We start from the raw sequence: 16,326 nt of genomic DNA on the forward strand, positions 1-16,326 counted from the left end.
CGTCATGTGGTAGTCGGGTATTTCTAAGTTCCCTATCGAGAGGTCTCTCCTATTGCGTAAGTAGCTTACGCTATGGGAAAACTCAGTTTCTCGAGAAATATTGAAGTCTTTATGTAAAACGCATTGCAGCTGCACAGCAGACAGTGATGAGCGAGGTAGCTCGGTCATTGGCTGTGCTGCGGCAACTGCTCGAACCAGTGACGGGCGACTTAGAACGCGCGACCAATGGGGGCGCGTCCGCGATTCGCAGCTCAGAGCCTGCTGAAATTAGCATATGAGGGCTATATAATGAACGTCCCGTCATGCCAGTTCTTTTAGATTTAATCTCCTTCAGCGAAGACCTTCTCTTCGCTGGATCCTCCGGATTTTTGGAGTCTTTCGCCGCCGTGGACAAGCTTACAGCGGGACTGCTGAGAGGACGCCGGCATCTTCAGCCGCCTTCGAAGCCTTCTGCTACGCCATCCGGCGCGTATCGCATATCCTTTACTGAACAAGCGTTCGCCCCCGCGACGCTTTTAAGAGTAAAAGAGTTATTTTCCAGGCGTTGTTTCAAATGCCTTCAGCCTGCGCCTTGTGCAGAGGCCCTCTTTCCGACGGAGATCGGCACACCATCTGCACTCGCTGCCTGGGTCTGGACCACGCAGAAGCTGCACTCATCCGCAGCCGGCTGGATGAGTGGTTCCTGCAGGGGCGCCGGCAGGCCCCCCGACAGAGACCCTCTCCTTTCTTCCCTGAGGTGCACGACGAGCTCACAAAGTCGTGGAAAGCCCCGCACTCGGCTCGCCTAAAGCCTTCTTTCTCTTCTTCACTCTCCTCAGTGGACGGCGCGAGAGAAAGAGGCTACGAGGCAACTCCGCCCCTAGAGGAGACTGTGGCCAACCATCTACGCCCACCCTCTACCGCTGGATGGAAGGCAAGAGCTTCTCACCCATCGAAGCCGTGCAGAACCACATCAGCTCTCACCGGTCGCGCATACGCCGCCGCCGGTCAAGCTGCGTCAGCGCTGCATTCGATGGCGGTTCTACAAGTGTTTCAGGCCAAACTTCTCCGCTCTATGGACGAGTCTGGACCTGAACCCGACGCTTTTAAGGACCTGCGCAGTGCTACGGACGTAGCTCTGCGAGCCACAAAGGCCACCGCCCAATCCATTGGCCGGGCCATGGCTAATTTGATCGTCCTTGAGCGCCATCTGTGGCTAACGCTAACGGAGATGAAGGACGCGGATAAGGCACCCTTCCTTGACGCACCTGTCACTCCGAGCGGCCTGTTCGGACCTACGGTGAGAGATTTCACGGAGCGCTTCACTGAGGCGCGGAAGGATTCGCAAGCTATGCATCACTTCCTGCCTAAGCGCTCCAGCTCATCTCAAAACCGCCCCAGCAGCAGCAGCGAGCCAGGGCAGAGCCGCCCGTCTCCCAGCCGAAGAGCAGACCTGAAAAGGACGCTCGACGCCGCTCGCGTTCCGCTGGCCGAAGAAAGCCGCGAGGAGCAACGAGGCCCTCGACCCAGAATCACCCTGAACACAGAGCCTCGTAAGTCTTCCTAGCAGCAGGAAGAAAGAGAGGAGTACGCGTCTCGCAAATGCCGGACCGCTCCCTCGCAAACATTTAAAACATTACCCAGTCCCCTTACAGGCGGCTGGAAATGTCTATACAGCAGTCAATGGGCCAGTCATAAAACTCGCTCACCTGCAATCAAACGCCGTTTTCACGGCAACACACAGAAATCACCAAAAGAGTCATTTTCTGCCTGTGTCACTAAGGGTTCACATGTCCACACTAAAGTGCGCATTCCCACATATCAATACTGTCCAAACAGTGCCAAACACCTCCCCAGCTCAGGCTGGATGTCTCAAAAATGTAGATCGTGTGCCTATTGTCATGTATGCACCACTACACACAAGCACTGTTCCCACAGTTATAAACACTTCCCCAGTAAAAGCGGAAGTGCTCTAAGTGTAGCGTGTGCCTGCCGTATTGCACGCACCCCTACACACAGCTACCCACACAGTTTCAAACAGCTATGCCGCAAACATCACAGATGCAATCGCAAGCTAAGAAACTCCCGCTAAATGCGGAAAGCTTTATGAATGTGGCGCGCGTGCCCATAATGATGAATGCACCCCCACTTCAAAACACTGTTCATACAGTTTCAAGCACCTCTCCGACTCATGCTGTGAGCATTTCGGAAATAGCGCATGTGCCTGTACTCTCACACGCACCTCTGCACTCGGCACTCAATACGGCTGCTCAGCGCGCACCTGCGCCTCTGAGAACCGTAGATTCTGTGTTAGCACAAAGCGATTTGCATACGTCACTGCGACACGCCCCCAGCCGGCATTCAGCCCATATCTGTGCGAGCAGAAGCCTGGGAAAAAATCCCCGACATGCCGAAATGGGTTTTGAACATAATAAAACACTGATACTCACTTCAATTCAGCTACGCAGACCACCCCGCTTTTCAGCGGTGGTCGAGACGAAGTGAGGAAAGATGTGTCACATGTTCTACGCACCGAGGTGCTCAAACTGATAGAGAAGGGCTATAGAAACTGTTCCTCCCTCTTTGAGCGAGGCGGGTTTTTACAGCCGCTATTTTCTCATCCGAAAAGGACGGTGGCCTTCGCCCCATCCTGGATCTCAGACATCTGAACAAAGCGTTAATGATTCGCTCGTTCAGAATGTTAACAACCAAACATATCCTCGCGCAAGTTCAGCCCGGGGATTGGTTTCTATCAGTGGATTTGAAAGACGCTTACTTTCACATCCCGATAGCGCCTCACCACAGGCCCTTTCTGAGATTCAGCTTCGAGGGACAGTCATACCAGTACACAGTACTACCATTCGGCCTATCATTGGCCCCCGTACATTCACGAAATGTATGGATCGCGGCACTTTCCCCCCTGAGACAGCGGGGAGTGCGGATACTGAATTACCTCGACGATTGGCTAATCATAGCACAATCAGAGTTTCAGTTAATGACACACAGTTCTTGGACTATCAGCCATTTACAATGCCTGGGTCTGAGAATAAATTTTGCAAAGAGCGTGCTATCCCCCAGCCAGAATATTTCTTTTCTGGGAATAGTGCTAGACTCAGTGCAGATGACAGCGCGCCTCTCATCAGAGCGCGCGCTCTCTATTTGACGCCTTGCAACATCGTTCAGAACGGGTGCGCACGCCCCGTCAAAGCGATTTCAGAGAATGCTTCGGTCTCATGGCCTCGGCATCAGCTGTACTCCAGCTAGGATTGTTGCACATGCGTCCTCTCCAGCGCTGGCTCAAGAGCCGTGTCCCCACTCACGCGTGGTGCTCGGGCCACTTTTTGATCAGAGCGAATCACGGCTGTATAAAAGCCCTGACGCCCTGGAAAGCCATAAACTGGTATCAAACCGGCGTGAGTCTGGGCGTGAATACGCGGAGAAAAATGATCACGACAGATGCCTCCAAAATAGGATGGGGGGCCCTTTACGACACATAAACTGTCTGGAAATGAAAGCGGTCGCCTTGGCTCTCAGAGCCCTGCTTCCGTACCTGCAAAATGAACACGTCCTGGTCCGAACGGACAACATGACGGTAGTTTCGTATATAAATCGCCAAGGTGGACTCAGGTCGAGCTCCCTGCACTCTATGGCCAGGGAGCTCATCCTATGGTCACAACACCACCTCGCGCCGCTAAGGGCAGCGCACGTGCCAGGCGTCCTGAACCAAGGAGCGGACATGCTATCCAGAGACAAAGTTCTCCCAGGAGAATGGTCTCTCCACCCTCTGACGGTTCAGTGGTTATGGCGAACCTTTGGCGAGGCAGAGGTCGACCTCTTCGCCTCCAAGGAAAATGCGCACTCTCCTCTCTTCTTCTCAAAAAGCACGGACGCGCTCGCCCAAGTTTGGCCGAGCCGCCCTTGTATGCTTTTCCCCCGATCGCGATGCTGCCTCAGGTCATCAGTCGGATCAGGGAGGTGAAATGTGCAGTGCTCCTGGTAGCCCCTCTCTGGAAAAACCAGACGTGGTTTCCAGAGCTGGTACAGATGATGCAATCTGCCCCATGGCCGATTCCGCTGAGGCAAGACCTCCTCGGACAGGCCAGCGGGATGATTCTTCATCCCCGCCCGATCTGTGGGCCCTCCATGCATGGCCCCTCAACGGGTTCCCGAGAACCTCCCCAGTGGAGTTCTGAAAACCATTACTGAGGCGCGAGCCCCTCTCAGGCGCTTGTATGCCCAAAAGTGGAACGTGTTCAGTGACTGGTGTGATACCAAGAGCTTGAACCCCAAAGCGTCGCGAGATACCAAGTGTACTCGCCTTTTTGCAGGAGCTGCTGGAGGCGGGCCGCACACCCTCCACGCTCAAAGTCTATGTGGCTGCCATAGCGGCGTCACACAATCCTGATAAAGGACATTCATTAGGAAAAAATGATCTGATCGTTCGTTTCCTAAGAGGCGCTAGGAGGATGAACCCTCCTCGCCCACCTTCGGTGCCGATCTGGGACCTGGCCAAGGTCCTGGACGCACTCAAAGGTGCCCCGTTCGAACCTCTCCGAACCATGCACCTCAAGCAGCTCTCGCTCAAAACCACGCTCTTGCTGGCACTCGCTTCAGTTAAAAGAGTGGGCGACCTGCACGCGCTGTCATCAAGCCTGCTTGCCTGGAATTTGGACCTAACGACTGCAGAGTTGTCCTTAGGCCAAAGCACGGGTATATTCCTAAGGTGCTCTCTACACCCTTCAGAGCACAGGTGATATCTCTGGCAGCGCTATCGTCCTCAGCAGACGAAGGTGATGCAAATTTACTCTGCCGGTCAGGGCGCTCAGAGTATATTTGGAATGTTCTGCCCTGTTCAGACAGATGGAACAATTATTCGTATGCTTTGGCGGCCGAACTAAGGGTCTCGCTGTCTCAAAGCAACGAATATCAGCTGGATAGTGGATGCTATAGCGCTAGCTTATGGAGCCAAGGGCCTTCAATGCCCCTTAGGCGTCAGAGCTCACTCTACGAGGAGCATGGCCTCCTCGTGGGCATGGTCGAGTGGGATACCCATTGAAGATATTTGTCAGCGTGGCAGGCTGGGCCTCGCCTTGACATTTATCAGGTTATATAACCTACAGGTCCCCTCACTGCATTCCAACATTCTATCAGTCTGACTGTGGAATGAACTGGAGTATGTATATGCTGGGCATCATCTCCTCCCTTATAAGGTCCGTCTCTGACCGACTTAGAGGGTTTATTATGCGTACCAGTACACAAAAGCTCAGTACATGAGATATGTGCTTGTGTTTGTACAAGGAGCCCCACCTTGAAGGCAAGGGCCCTGTCATACCCCACTATATAGCTCGCCGCTGGCCGGCTCGTGGAATATCACTTTGCTTTAAGGCTCAGGCACCTGCCTCTGGCTTTATAGAGCGAAGTCAACACGCACGGCGTTTTACATGGTGTTCCCATAGCGTAAGCTACTTACGCTAATAGGAGAGACCTCTCGATGAGGAACGACTCGGTTACTAACGTAACCTCGGCTCCCTGAGAGGAGGGAGCGACTATTGCGTAAGCTGCCGTGTCTGTGCTTGGTCAGTTCAGCTTCAGTCGATTGAACCTAAAAGAACTGGCATGACGGGACGTTCATTATATAGCCCTCATATGCTAATTTCAGCAGGCTCTGAGCCGCTGAATGCGGGCCAGCGCCCCCATTGGTCGCGCGTTCTAAGTCGCCCCGTCACTGGTTCGAGCAGTTGCCGCAGCACAGCCAATGACCGAGCTGCCTCGCTCATCACTGTCTGCTGTGCAGCTGCAATGCGTTTTACATAAAGACTTCAATATTTCTCGAGAAACTGAGTTTTCCCATAGCGTAAGCTACTTACGCAATAGTCGTTCCCTCCTCTCAGTGAACCGAGGTTACTGTTTATGACTAAGTTTTTGGAAAAAGAGTTTGCTAATCAACTAACAGCTGTTTTGATGCCTATAATGTATTTGAGAAATGTCAGTCTGGCTTCCATCGGTTGCACTCGACTGAAACTGCTCTCCTTAGAGTTTCAGATGATTTGTTAATGCAAGCTGATGCAGGTAAATGTTCTGTACTGATTCTTTTAGATCTTGCAGCTGCTTTTGACTTTTGTCGATCTCTGTATATTAGTGGAAAGGCTTAGAAAAGGTGTTGGTGTCTCTGGAACAGCCTTGAGGTGGTTCTCGTCGTACTGATCAGGTCTTTTTCAGTCAGAGTTCAAAATGATGTCTCATCAACAGCATCTGTGTACTGTGGTGTTCCCCAGGGCTCTGTTTTGGCTTTTTTGCACTATTTTTGTTATTGTCCTCACCTGATTATTATTTTGTCATTATCGTGTCTGTTTATTTAAACCCTGCTGTTTCCCCTTTCCTTTGTCGATCGTTGATGATGTTTGTTGATGTCTCTTCATGTTCCTTGATGTTCCTGGATGTTTGTTAAGGTTTGCTCTTGTTCTCATGTGTATTCGTTCGAGGTTTCCTTGCCCTTCGTGGATGTTCTCTACCCGTGTTCTCCTGGATGTTATTTTGTGTTTAGTTTGATTTTCCCATCGTGGACTTTTCATTTGTTCCTGTGTTTGTTTAGTTATTGTTGCAAATAAAGCCGCACTTCGATCCAAACCTCCCGTCTGCCTTCTCCTGCCTTCCTACACTCATAACATCAGTATGTGTTCAGTTTCTTTGGCACTGAAATGTTATTTCTTCTATTGACTTGAAACGTTGTGTCAGTATTGAACAAATAAACACGTCACAAATATAGATGATGTCCCGTTTGTTGACAGGTGTTCAGTGGACTGTTCAGATGATGTCATGGACTCCACAAAGGATCTCAGTGGACAGACAGACACAGGGAAGGTCAAGAGGTCAGAGGATTTCAATGCTTTAATAAAATACACTGATAGATATTTCTGATATGCTGCACAACACTACAGTATAAAAACACTGAGGAGAAATGAGAACAGACTGGATTATCTCAAGTATAAACATGTGAAAACAGCTTTTGGGTAAAGTGAGATCTACAGTCAGATGACAGTAAGACCGGTTTGATTCAGTCACAGACAGAACTGGAAAAACCTGTACAGTCAGTCATATGTAGAAGGTGAAACTCAAATGTGTTTCTCTGAACATTTTTAGACACAAATACAGATGAATGCAGAACAAACCATCAAACTAAAATGCACATAATTTAGGATTGGGGTCAAAGGTCATTTGTGTGTATGTTTCTCCTGTAAAAGTACATTTGATCATTTAATTCTTGTGAAAACAGTTTATCAGAAAGCAGCACATTGCATTGTATAGTGTACATCAATTCTGTGCATTTATTGGCATGTACATTTGAAACTCTTCAGTCGTAGCTGAAACTCTTTCCTTCTTTGGTGGCATTCAGATCAGATCTGCTGTGTAATGTCATGTGCTCAAATATATCTTCATCAAATAAGCAGAAGTGAAATTGTAGGAAGCCTCCACAGGCGCTATGTCTCTGCGGTAATGCGCTCAACATACCACGTGATAAAACGCACAGATTGACGGTCTCAGACACAGAGGCAATTGAATCCTCCTGGATTGAGGTGAGTCACCACGAGGACATGGAGCGCATTGGGAATTGGTAATTCCCAGGAACTATCCCCGTCTATACCCAGGAAAGATAAATCACAAATGAGATCTCTTTAACTGGAGAACAAACTGAGATTTTGCTGAAATCTCCAGCTTCTCAGATGTTTCTCCAGAGAAAAAGACTCCAGTAACCTCACATGTGTTTCTTCTAGAGTTTCAGAGGAGATCTCAACAATGTCTTATATTAATAGTTCATCCAAAAATAACGAAATTAATTTCTGATGCAATCGATCCAAATGTTGTCAAAGGGCTAACTTGTGCAGAACCATGGAGATTTCTTAACCTGCATGAGAAATAAGTGGATTGCACTGTATCATTTTAAATCTGTAATCTTATCTTATCCTTTTTAATTCATTGTAATATATTTAAAAGGTCTTTATTGTTTATTTTATTACTTTTATTCATATTTATTGTTCTCGATTGGTTTAAAAAACAATATTTTATATGTATTTGCTTTATAATTTTTATGTAAAGCACTTTGAATTACCATTGTGTATGAAATGTGTTACATAAATAACCATGCCTTGTGTATTCTCTACGTTTCCACAAATATGATTTCATGCTTGGAGATTCCATGATAATTAAATTAAAATACAAATAACTTTAGCTAAACATCCCATCTGGATAAAATTTAGACATCAGACATTAATAAGATAATATCAAAACTAGTACACAGGGTTAAACTTAATATACAGTATAATAAATCTCACGCGTGGATGCTTAATTTCTACTTATCCAGTAAATCCAGTAAAAGGGCGGCCAGCACGATCCTCTCAGCTCAGGTGAAGTTGCACTTCATCACAACATAATGTTTTAGGCATATGTGCAGTAGATATTCAATTAATTTATTTAAATTTATAAATTATGTACAAGTTAAGTTTGTTGTAACACATCTTATTGTGTTGTGAGACAATGCAAGCTCACAGAACATGATTTCACCCGTCAATCTGAGTAAAGCTTTATAGATGATAAAGTCTCTATGTGTTGCTTTTTAAATGACCTATGTGACGTCTCAAGGCAGCAGCAGATGGTCGGTTTAGCCAGTTTGTCTGCTTCCTGACCTGAGCCCGGTTAGTCAAACACTAAGGCTGGGTTGTACCAATAAGGAATAAATAAATAGTTCACCCGAAAATGAGAATTCTCAAATCAAAATCAAATCAAATCAAATCACTTTATTGTCACACTACCATGTACACAAGTGCAACAGTAGGTGAAATTCTTGTGTGCAGTTCCGAGCAACATAGCAGTCATGACAGTGACGAGACATATACCAATTACAATAAACAACATACTTACACAACACAATTTACATATCAAATGTACACATACTTACACAGCACAATAATTATATACAATGTACAGTAGACAATACACACAATATAGAATACACAATATACAATAAGTGGGAGTATATGAAATATATATAAGTAGTTGAATTGAGGTCTGTTAAGGCAGCATGTTGACAGTCCAGTGTGAGATATAAGATTAATAAAGTGCAGTGCTAATTATTGATCCTGATAGATCAAGTGTTCAAAAGTCTGACTGCTTGGGAGAAGAAGCTGTCATCATTTACTCATCTGTAGGCAATCCTAGACTTTTATGACTTTTCTTTTTTTGCTGAACACAAAGATTTTTAGAAGAATATTTCAGCTCTGTAAGTCCATACAATGCAAGTGAATGGTGAGCAAAACTTTGAAGCTCCAAAAAGCACATAAAAGCACATTAACAATAATATGTCTCCAGTGGTTTAATCCATATCTTCTAAAGTGATCCAGTTGGTTTTTGGTAACAACATACCAAATATATCTCCCTTTTAACTGTACATCTAGCTATTTCATGGCATGATCACGATTTCAAGCTCGAATAAACTTCCAAGTGATTGACACATGCACAGAGCTATAGATGATGCTAGGAGTTTAAATTGAGCTTGTAATCATGATGGCCAAGTAGATTGTTAACTTTGGTCTGTTCTCACCCAAAACCAATCAGATCGCTTCAAAAGACATGAATTAAACCACTGTAGTCTTATGAATTACTTTAATGCTGCCTTAATTTGTTTTTCAACTGCAAAGTTTTGGTCACCATTCACTTGCATTGTTTGGACCTAAAAAATCTTCCTTTGTATTCTACAGAAGAAAGAATGTCATACACATCTGGGATGGCATGACATGAGTAAACGATGAGAGAATTTCCACTTATGGGTGAACCTTTTCTTTAAATTAAGTTTATAGCTAATCCATGGTTCGTTGATCCATGTTTTATTTTAATTAGAGTTGTGTTGCACCACTTCTTTTAATTACGGTTTAAAAATATAAGAGATTCAAATTTTAACCTGTGATTAAAACCTTCACTTGCAAATAATTTTGTCCACCATGATGGATTCTGAATCTAGCTGTAGATCATTAATACACAGGGCTGATCAACTAAGTTGAGAAAATGTTGCAGCAGCATTTTCACAAAGAATCAAGACATGCAAATCTCTGCTCGACCTCCTCCCCTCCCATCAGTGCCACTATAATGTGGCCAGAAATAAAGAGCCTATGCTGCTGACTGACGTGAGTATTAGAAAACTAAAATTCTCTCATTATTTACTCACCCTCATATGTGAATGACTTTGTTTCTTCACCAGAACACATTGAAGAAAAATAGAAAAATATATCTGCTCATTAGGCCTTAAAATGCAAGTGAATGGAGATTTCTTTTTTGAAGCTCCAAAAATCACAGACAGTCAGCATAAACATCATTTATATTACTCATTAACAAACAATAATGATTAAATTATTAAATTCATGTCTTCTAAAATGACACGATCACATTTGGTGCGAAAAGATCAATATTTAAGTACTTTTTTACTTAAATACACGTGTGATGTAATTGCATTAGCATTTGAAACACAAGAACTGAGGCAAGTGCATCACAGCTGGAAGAGCAGCGCTGTTTACAAGTTAGATTGAGGAACGCTGTACAGTAGCTTGGTTGGTTTTGGTTTAGATCCACTTGGTTACTGTCATAACCTCCATTCCCTGATGGAGGGAATGAGATGTTGTGTCGATATAGTGACACTAGGGGTCGATCTTGAGAGCCCGAGACACCTTCAGATCTTTGAGATAAGGCCAATGAGAATTGGCGAGTAGAAGTGGAAGTAAGAGGCTGGAATGTGGATTCATATTCTTTAAGGGAAAAAGGCCACACCCTTTCCTGAAAGGAAGGGTAATAAAGTGGCGAATACATCATATGGGCCTAAGGCCGCATATGGAAGTGGTGCGGTGGTAGGTCCTGCCCTTCGTAGGGGAGAAGCTCTATAAATGCAATGACTGGGGCAGAGAGGAATCTGCCAAGGGAGATGCAGGTCTACCGAAAAAGGGAGACCGTACCGCAGAAGATACATCACAGGAGGTTACCGGGGTAACTAAGACCTGTGGAGCACTTACCCCAGTACAGGGCATGTTAGCACACATACTGCGTCCGACTGTGAATTCCTCCGCTGAACTCATGAGTCAGAGTGCTAGGAGGAAGGACAAGCAGGGTTCACAGACCTGGAACATGCATAGGAGAGAAGAGCACACAGCTTCACCTCGTGGAGGGGAAAGGTGCTGTATACAAATGGTACACCCGGCCAGCTGCCCCGCATAACGAAACTTACCTTTTCGTACCTGAAAGAACACAGGATGAAATCGGCTCAACCCGGAGATTGTAAAATCTTGCAAAGGTATTGGGTGTTGCCCAGCCCGCTGCTCTACAGATGTCTGCTAGAGAGGTGCCATTGGCCAGTGCCCACGAGGATGCCACACTCCTTTTAGAGTGTGCTCGAACCCACAAGGGGGCGGGTATGGACTGGACCTGGTAGGCCAAAGCAATGGCATCCACGATCTAGTGTGCAAGCCTCTGTTTGGAGACTGCGTTCTGTTTCCGCTGTCCACCGAAGCAGTCAAAGAGCAGCTCAGAGCATCTAAAGCTCTAAGTGCGATCCAAGTAGATGAACAAAGCATGCACTGGACACAGCAACGATAAAGCTGGGTCTGTCTCCAGCGCTTACAGGATCACCACCTGATCCCTAAAAGGGGTCATGGGAACCTTGGCCACATAGCCCGGTCGGGTTCTCAGGATCACGTGAGAGTCTTCTGGACCAAACTCTAGGCACTCTTCACTGACAGAGAATGCTTGCAGGTCCCCGACACTTTTCAATGAGACAGCCTTTAGCTCGACTGACTCTAGGGGCTCGAACGAGGCTCTCCGTAGGCCTAAAAGGACCACAGAGAGGTCCCATGAGGGAAAGAGACACGGCCTAGGAGGGTTGTAGATGGTGCTCTGGCCTGAGTGATCATGTTAACCACTGCGGGTGGTAGACCAGTTAGCTCTTCCGCGTCCCATCCAGGGACCAGACATGGAGATTCCAGAGGTCTTGGCGTGGGTGCCAGAGAGTGCTTCGTCCCTGAGAAAGAAGGTCTTTCCTCAGGGGAATTTGCCAGGGAGGTGCTGTGGCGAGGAGCATGAGGTCCAAGAACCAGGCCTGGGTGGGCCAATACTGAGCCACGAGAATAACCTGCTCCTCGTCTTCCCTGACCTTGCACAGAACCTGTGCAAGTAGGCTCACGGGGGAAACGCGTATTTGCGCAGCCCCCAGGGCCAGCTGTGTGCCAGCACATCTGTACAAAGGGGAGCTCCTGTTAGAACATACCAGAGCTGAATAGACTCCAGATCAGCTGGACCACCTGGGGGTGGAGTCTCCACTGTCCCTGAGTGTCACTTGCTGCTACAAAGCATCTACTGTGGTGTTGAGGTTGCCAGGGATTTGAGTGGCCTGCAACGACCTGAGTCGCCGCTGACTCCAGAGGAGGAGGTGATTGGCGAGCTGTGACATGCGACATGAGCGTAAACCACCTTGGTGGTTTATATAAGCCACTGTCGTCATGTTGTCCATACGGACCAACACGTGCTTGCCCTGGATCAATGGCAATAGCCTCCGGCGAGCAGTACTGCCTGCAACTAGAGGCAGTAGATGTGCCAACACAGGCGAGGTCCTGTCCATGAACCAGCAGCTGATTGGAAGCCGGTCTTGGAAGCGTCCGTCGTAACCACAACACATCTGGACACTTGCTGTATGGGAACTCCAGCCCACAGGAATGCAAGGGCTAAAAAGGCGGTGGCAGGCGGGCATGAGAGACACGCGATGTATGCCACGGCGCCATGCATACCTCAGGACTCGGGTCTGGAGCCAGTGCTGTAGTTGTCTCATATGCATCATGAGTTGCGTGACCGCCGCTGAGGACACCATATGCCCCAGGAGCCTGGGGCATATGGTGTCCTCAGCGGGACCGACATAAGGCGCCCGGCATAAGGCGGGCTGGTGACTGAGGAGGAGGGCCTCTGGGGCCATCATCTTGGCTTGTCACCACCGGCCGACCGGGGGAGTGGTTTGTGTGATGCATTGATCGATCCTCTGGTATCCTGTCTCAGGGGCAGTTGGAAGCCCTCCTGGGGTCTTCGCAGTCGGCCGAGAAGCTCTCCTGCGGGAGCAGGGGCATGGCCGTGAGCCACGAGTGCTCAGGGGTGGGTGGAGGGTTCAATTCAAGCCGAACACTCGCAGCGGCCCGGGCAAGCATGACGGTCAGCTCTGCGTCGGCCTCAGACTGGGCTGCCACACCCAAAGGCGGCAGCCCAGTCGAGTCCTCTGCGTCTGACATCACCAAGGCACTCTTCAATGCAGCGGTCAACATTTCATCCAGCTCACAAGCTCCGAAAGATAAATTAGGCTGGCACTGAACTGGGTCTCATCCCAGAACTGGACGGGCACAAACGAGCATACCAGGGAGTGGGTGGTCAGTGGGGTTTTACCCGGCGGAACCGTACGCACTAAAGTCCCCGAATCGCCTTCAGCGTCAACCAGGGCGGCCTCGTACCTGTAGGTAGAATGACCAGCACGGGGGACATCTGAAGTGGCATTGCATGTCATTGCCATGGTCATTTTCTCACAATGAGAACATTAACCATCCACGAACGCTTCCTCAATGTGATCCAGGCCCAGACACGTGAGGCAGTGATCGTAACTGTCAGAGGTGGAGATGTAATGACTGCATCCAGGAACTGCACAGCGACGGAAAGGCATCTTTAAAAAGATAATACGTCTTATAGACATTCAACGTCACTGTGGCTGCTCTAATAGTAGAATATAGTCTTTTAGAGAAAAAGCTATTTTAAAGCGCTGTCGAAGCACCCAGGGGCAGAGAAGCCGCTGGAATGCACCGTATATCCAACAGCATATGCGCTGAAGAGGTGAATGGATTCGTACAACCGCTCGGCTCCGAAGAAATAATCTTAATGAATCTGCATTCCAGTCTCCCTTTTATACCCGTATGTCGGGGGGAGTGGCATGCAAATTCTACTCGCCAATTCTCATTGGCCTTTTCTCAAAGATCTGAAGGTGTCTCGGGCTCTCGAGATCAACCCTTAGTGTCACTACATCGACACATCGTCGAGTGAGTGACAGAAGGGGAACTGTATTTATCTGTTTCTTTACTCACAATGGTGTGTTTGTGTGAGTAAAGAAACAGATGTCTCAATCAAGAGGAGAACGTGAGATAACATCTGCAACATGCCAAAGCAAATACATCAGATGAGAAACCGCATGATTTCCATCCTCTCCTGAAGCTTATCGGAAGTGATATTTTAGAGATAAAGAGAGTTAAATACTAATATTTATCTTTTTTCACACCAAAAGCTATCATATTGTTTTAGAAGACTATAATTTAACTGCTTGAGTCATATTGATGATGTCTGATTTTTGGAGCTTCAAAAGAGAAATCGCCATTCACTTGCATTTTCATGACCTACTGAGCTGAGATATATTTCTGTTTTTATTCAAATGTGTTCTGCTGAAGAAAGAAAGTCATTCACACCTGGAATATAATAAGGGTGAGCAAATAAAGAGAGAATTTTCATTATGGGTGGGCATTCCCTTTAAATTTTGGTGCAACAGAATTTTCGAATAAACCTTGAATTAATCAAAATTTAAGATTAATCTCTCTTGGTGCAACACACCTTAACACTATTAAGACTATATGAGCCATATCACTAGAGAGGGGAGCAGCACATTCCCTGGAAGGATGATGTCCATCTCTTTTTAGCAGGTCAGGTCTACCCAAAAAAACCTGCCCAATTGTCTATAAATCTGATGCTATTCTTCGAACTCCACTCAGACATCCAGCTTTGTCACATCACTGTCACATCATTGTGTTGTCATATGCACAAATGTTGGTAGAAGAAGATTTTTTAATTGCCTTCATGAGATTTAAATGAACAAATATGAACTCTTGTCCCTATTCTGTTAAAGTCAACTCCATATGAAGAGATCAGACTCAAAGGAGCCTAGCTGTGTGTCCATGAAGAGTGACCGGTCTGTGGATGAGCCATTCAATTTTAAGGGTGAAGACACATCAACTGGTCTGAGGTACAACATTTTTGTCGAGATAGATAGAGATACAGTAGATTTTCTATGTGAAAGAAAATCAACTGTATCAACTCTTGTCTCTATTCTGTTAAAGTCAACTCCATAGGAAGAGATCAGACTCACCGGAGTCCAGCTGTGTGTCCATGAAGAGTGACCGGTCTGTGGATGAGCCATTCAATTTTAAGGGTGAAGACACATCAACTGGTCTGAGGTACATCATTTTTGTCGAGATAGATAGAGATACAGTAGATTATTTCTATGTGAAAGAAAATCAACTGTATCAACTCTTGTCTCTATTCTGTTAAAGTCAACTCCATATGAAGAGATCAGACTCAGCAGAGCTCAGCCGTGTGTCCATGAAGAGTGACCGGTCTGTGGATGAGCCATTCAATTTTAAGGGTAAAGACACATCAACTGGTCTGAGGTACAACATTTTTGTCGAGATAGATAGAGATACAGTAGATTATTTGTATGAGAAAGAAAATCTACTGTATCAACTCTTGTCTCTATTCTGTTAAAGTAAACTCTATAGGAAGAGATCAGACTCAGCAGAGCTCAGCCGTGTGTCCATGAAGAGTGACCGGTCTGTGGATGAGCCATTCAATTTTAAGGGTGAACACACATCAACTGGTCTGAGGTACAACATTTTTGTCGAGATAGATAGAGATACAGTAGATTATTTGTATGAGAAAGAAAATCTAGTTTATCAACTCTTGTCTCTATTCTGTTAAAGTAAACTCTATAGGAAGAGATCAGACTCAGCAGAGCTCAGCCGTGTGTCCATGAAGAGTGACCGGTCTGTGGATGAGCCATTCAATTTTAAGGGTAAAGACACATCAACTGGTCTGAGGTACAACATTTTTGTCGAGATAGATAGAGATACAGTAGATTATTTGTATGAGAAAGAAAATCTACTGTATCAACTCTTGTCTCTATTCTGTTAAAGTAAACTCTATAGGAAGAGATCAGACTCAGCAGAGCTCAGCCGTGTGTCCATGAAGAGTGACCGGTCTGTGGATGAGCCATTCAATTTTAAGGGTGAACACACATCAACTGGTCTGAGGTACAACATTTTTGTCGAGATAGATAGAGATACATTAGATTATTTGTATGAGAAAGAAAATCTACTGTATCAACTCTTGTCTTTATTCTGTTAAAGTCAACTTCATATGAAGAGATCAGACTCAGCAGAGTCCAGCTGTGTGTCCATGAAGAGTGACCAGTCTGTGGATGTGCCAACTGAATTAAAGGGTGAACACACATCAACTGAAGTGAGGTAA

General features: G+C 46.4%; 1 protein-coding gene across 1 annotated transcript; it reads left to right on the forward strand.

Moving 5' to 3' along the window:
* The first annotated feature begins 6,782 nt into the window (after positions 1 to 6,782).
* LOC127650800 (uncharacterized) lies at positions 6,783 to 16,326 on the forward strand. Its single transcript, XM_052136437.1, has 8 exons — positions 6,783 to 6,848; positions 14,930 to 15,046; positions 15,141 to 15,257; positions 15,354 to 15,470; positions 15,567 to 15,683; positions 15,780 to 15,896; positions 15,993 to 16,109; positions 16,206 to 16,326. Exons 1-8 carry the CDS (start codon positions 6,796 to 6,798, stop codon positions 16,324 to 16,326), a joined length of 876 nt encoding a protein of 291 aa, XP_051992397.1. The 5' UTR covers positions 6,783 to 6,795.

The sequence above is a fragment of the Xyrauchen texanus genome, chromosome 10, assembly GCF_025860055.1.
Source record: "Xyrauchen texanus isolate HMW12.3.18 chromosome 10, RBS_HiC_50CHRs, whole genome shotgun sequence".
Taxonomy (NCBI): Eukaryota; Metazoa; Chordata; class Actinopteri; order Cypriniformes; family Catostomidae; genus Xyrauchen; species Xyrauchen texanus.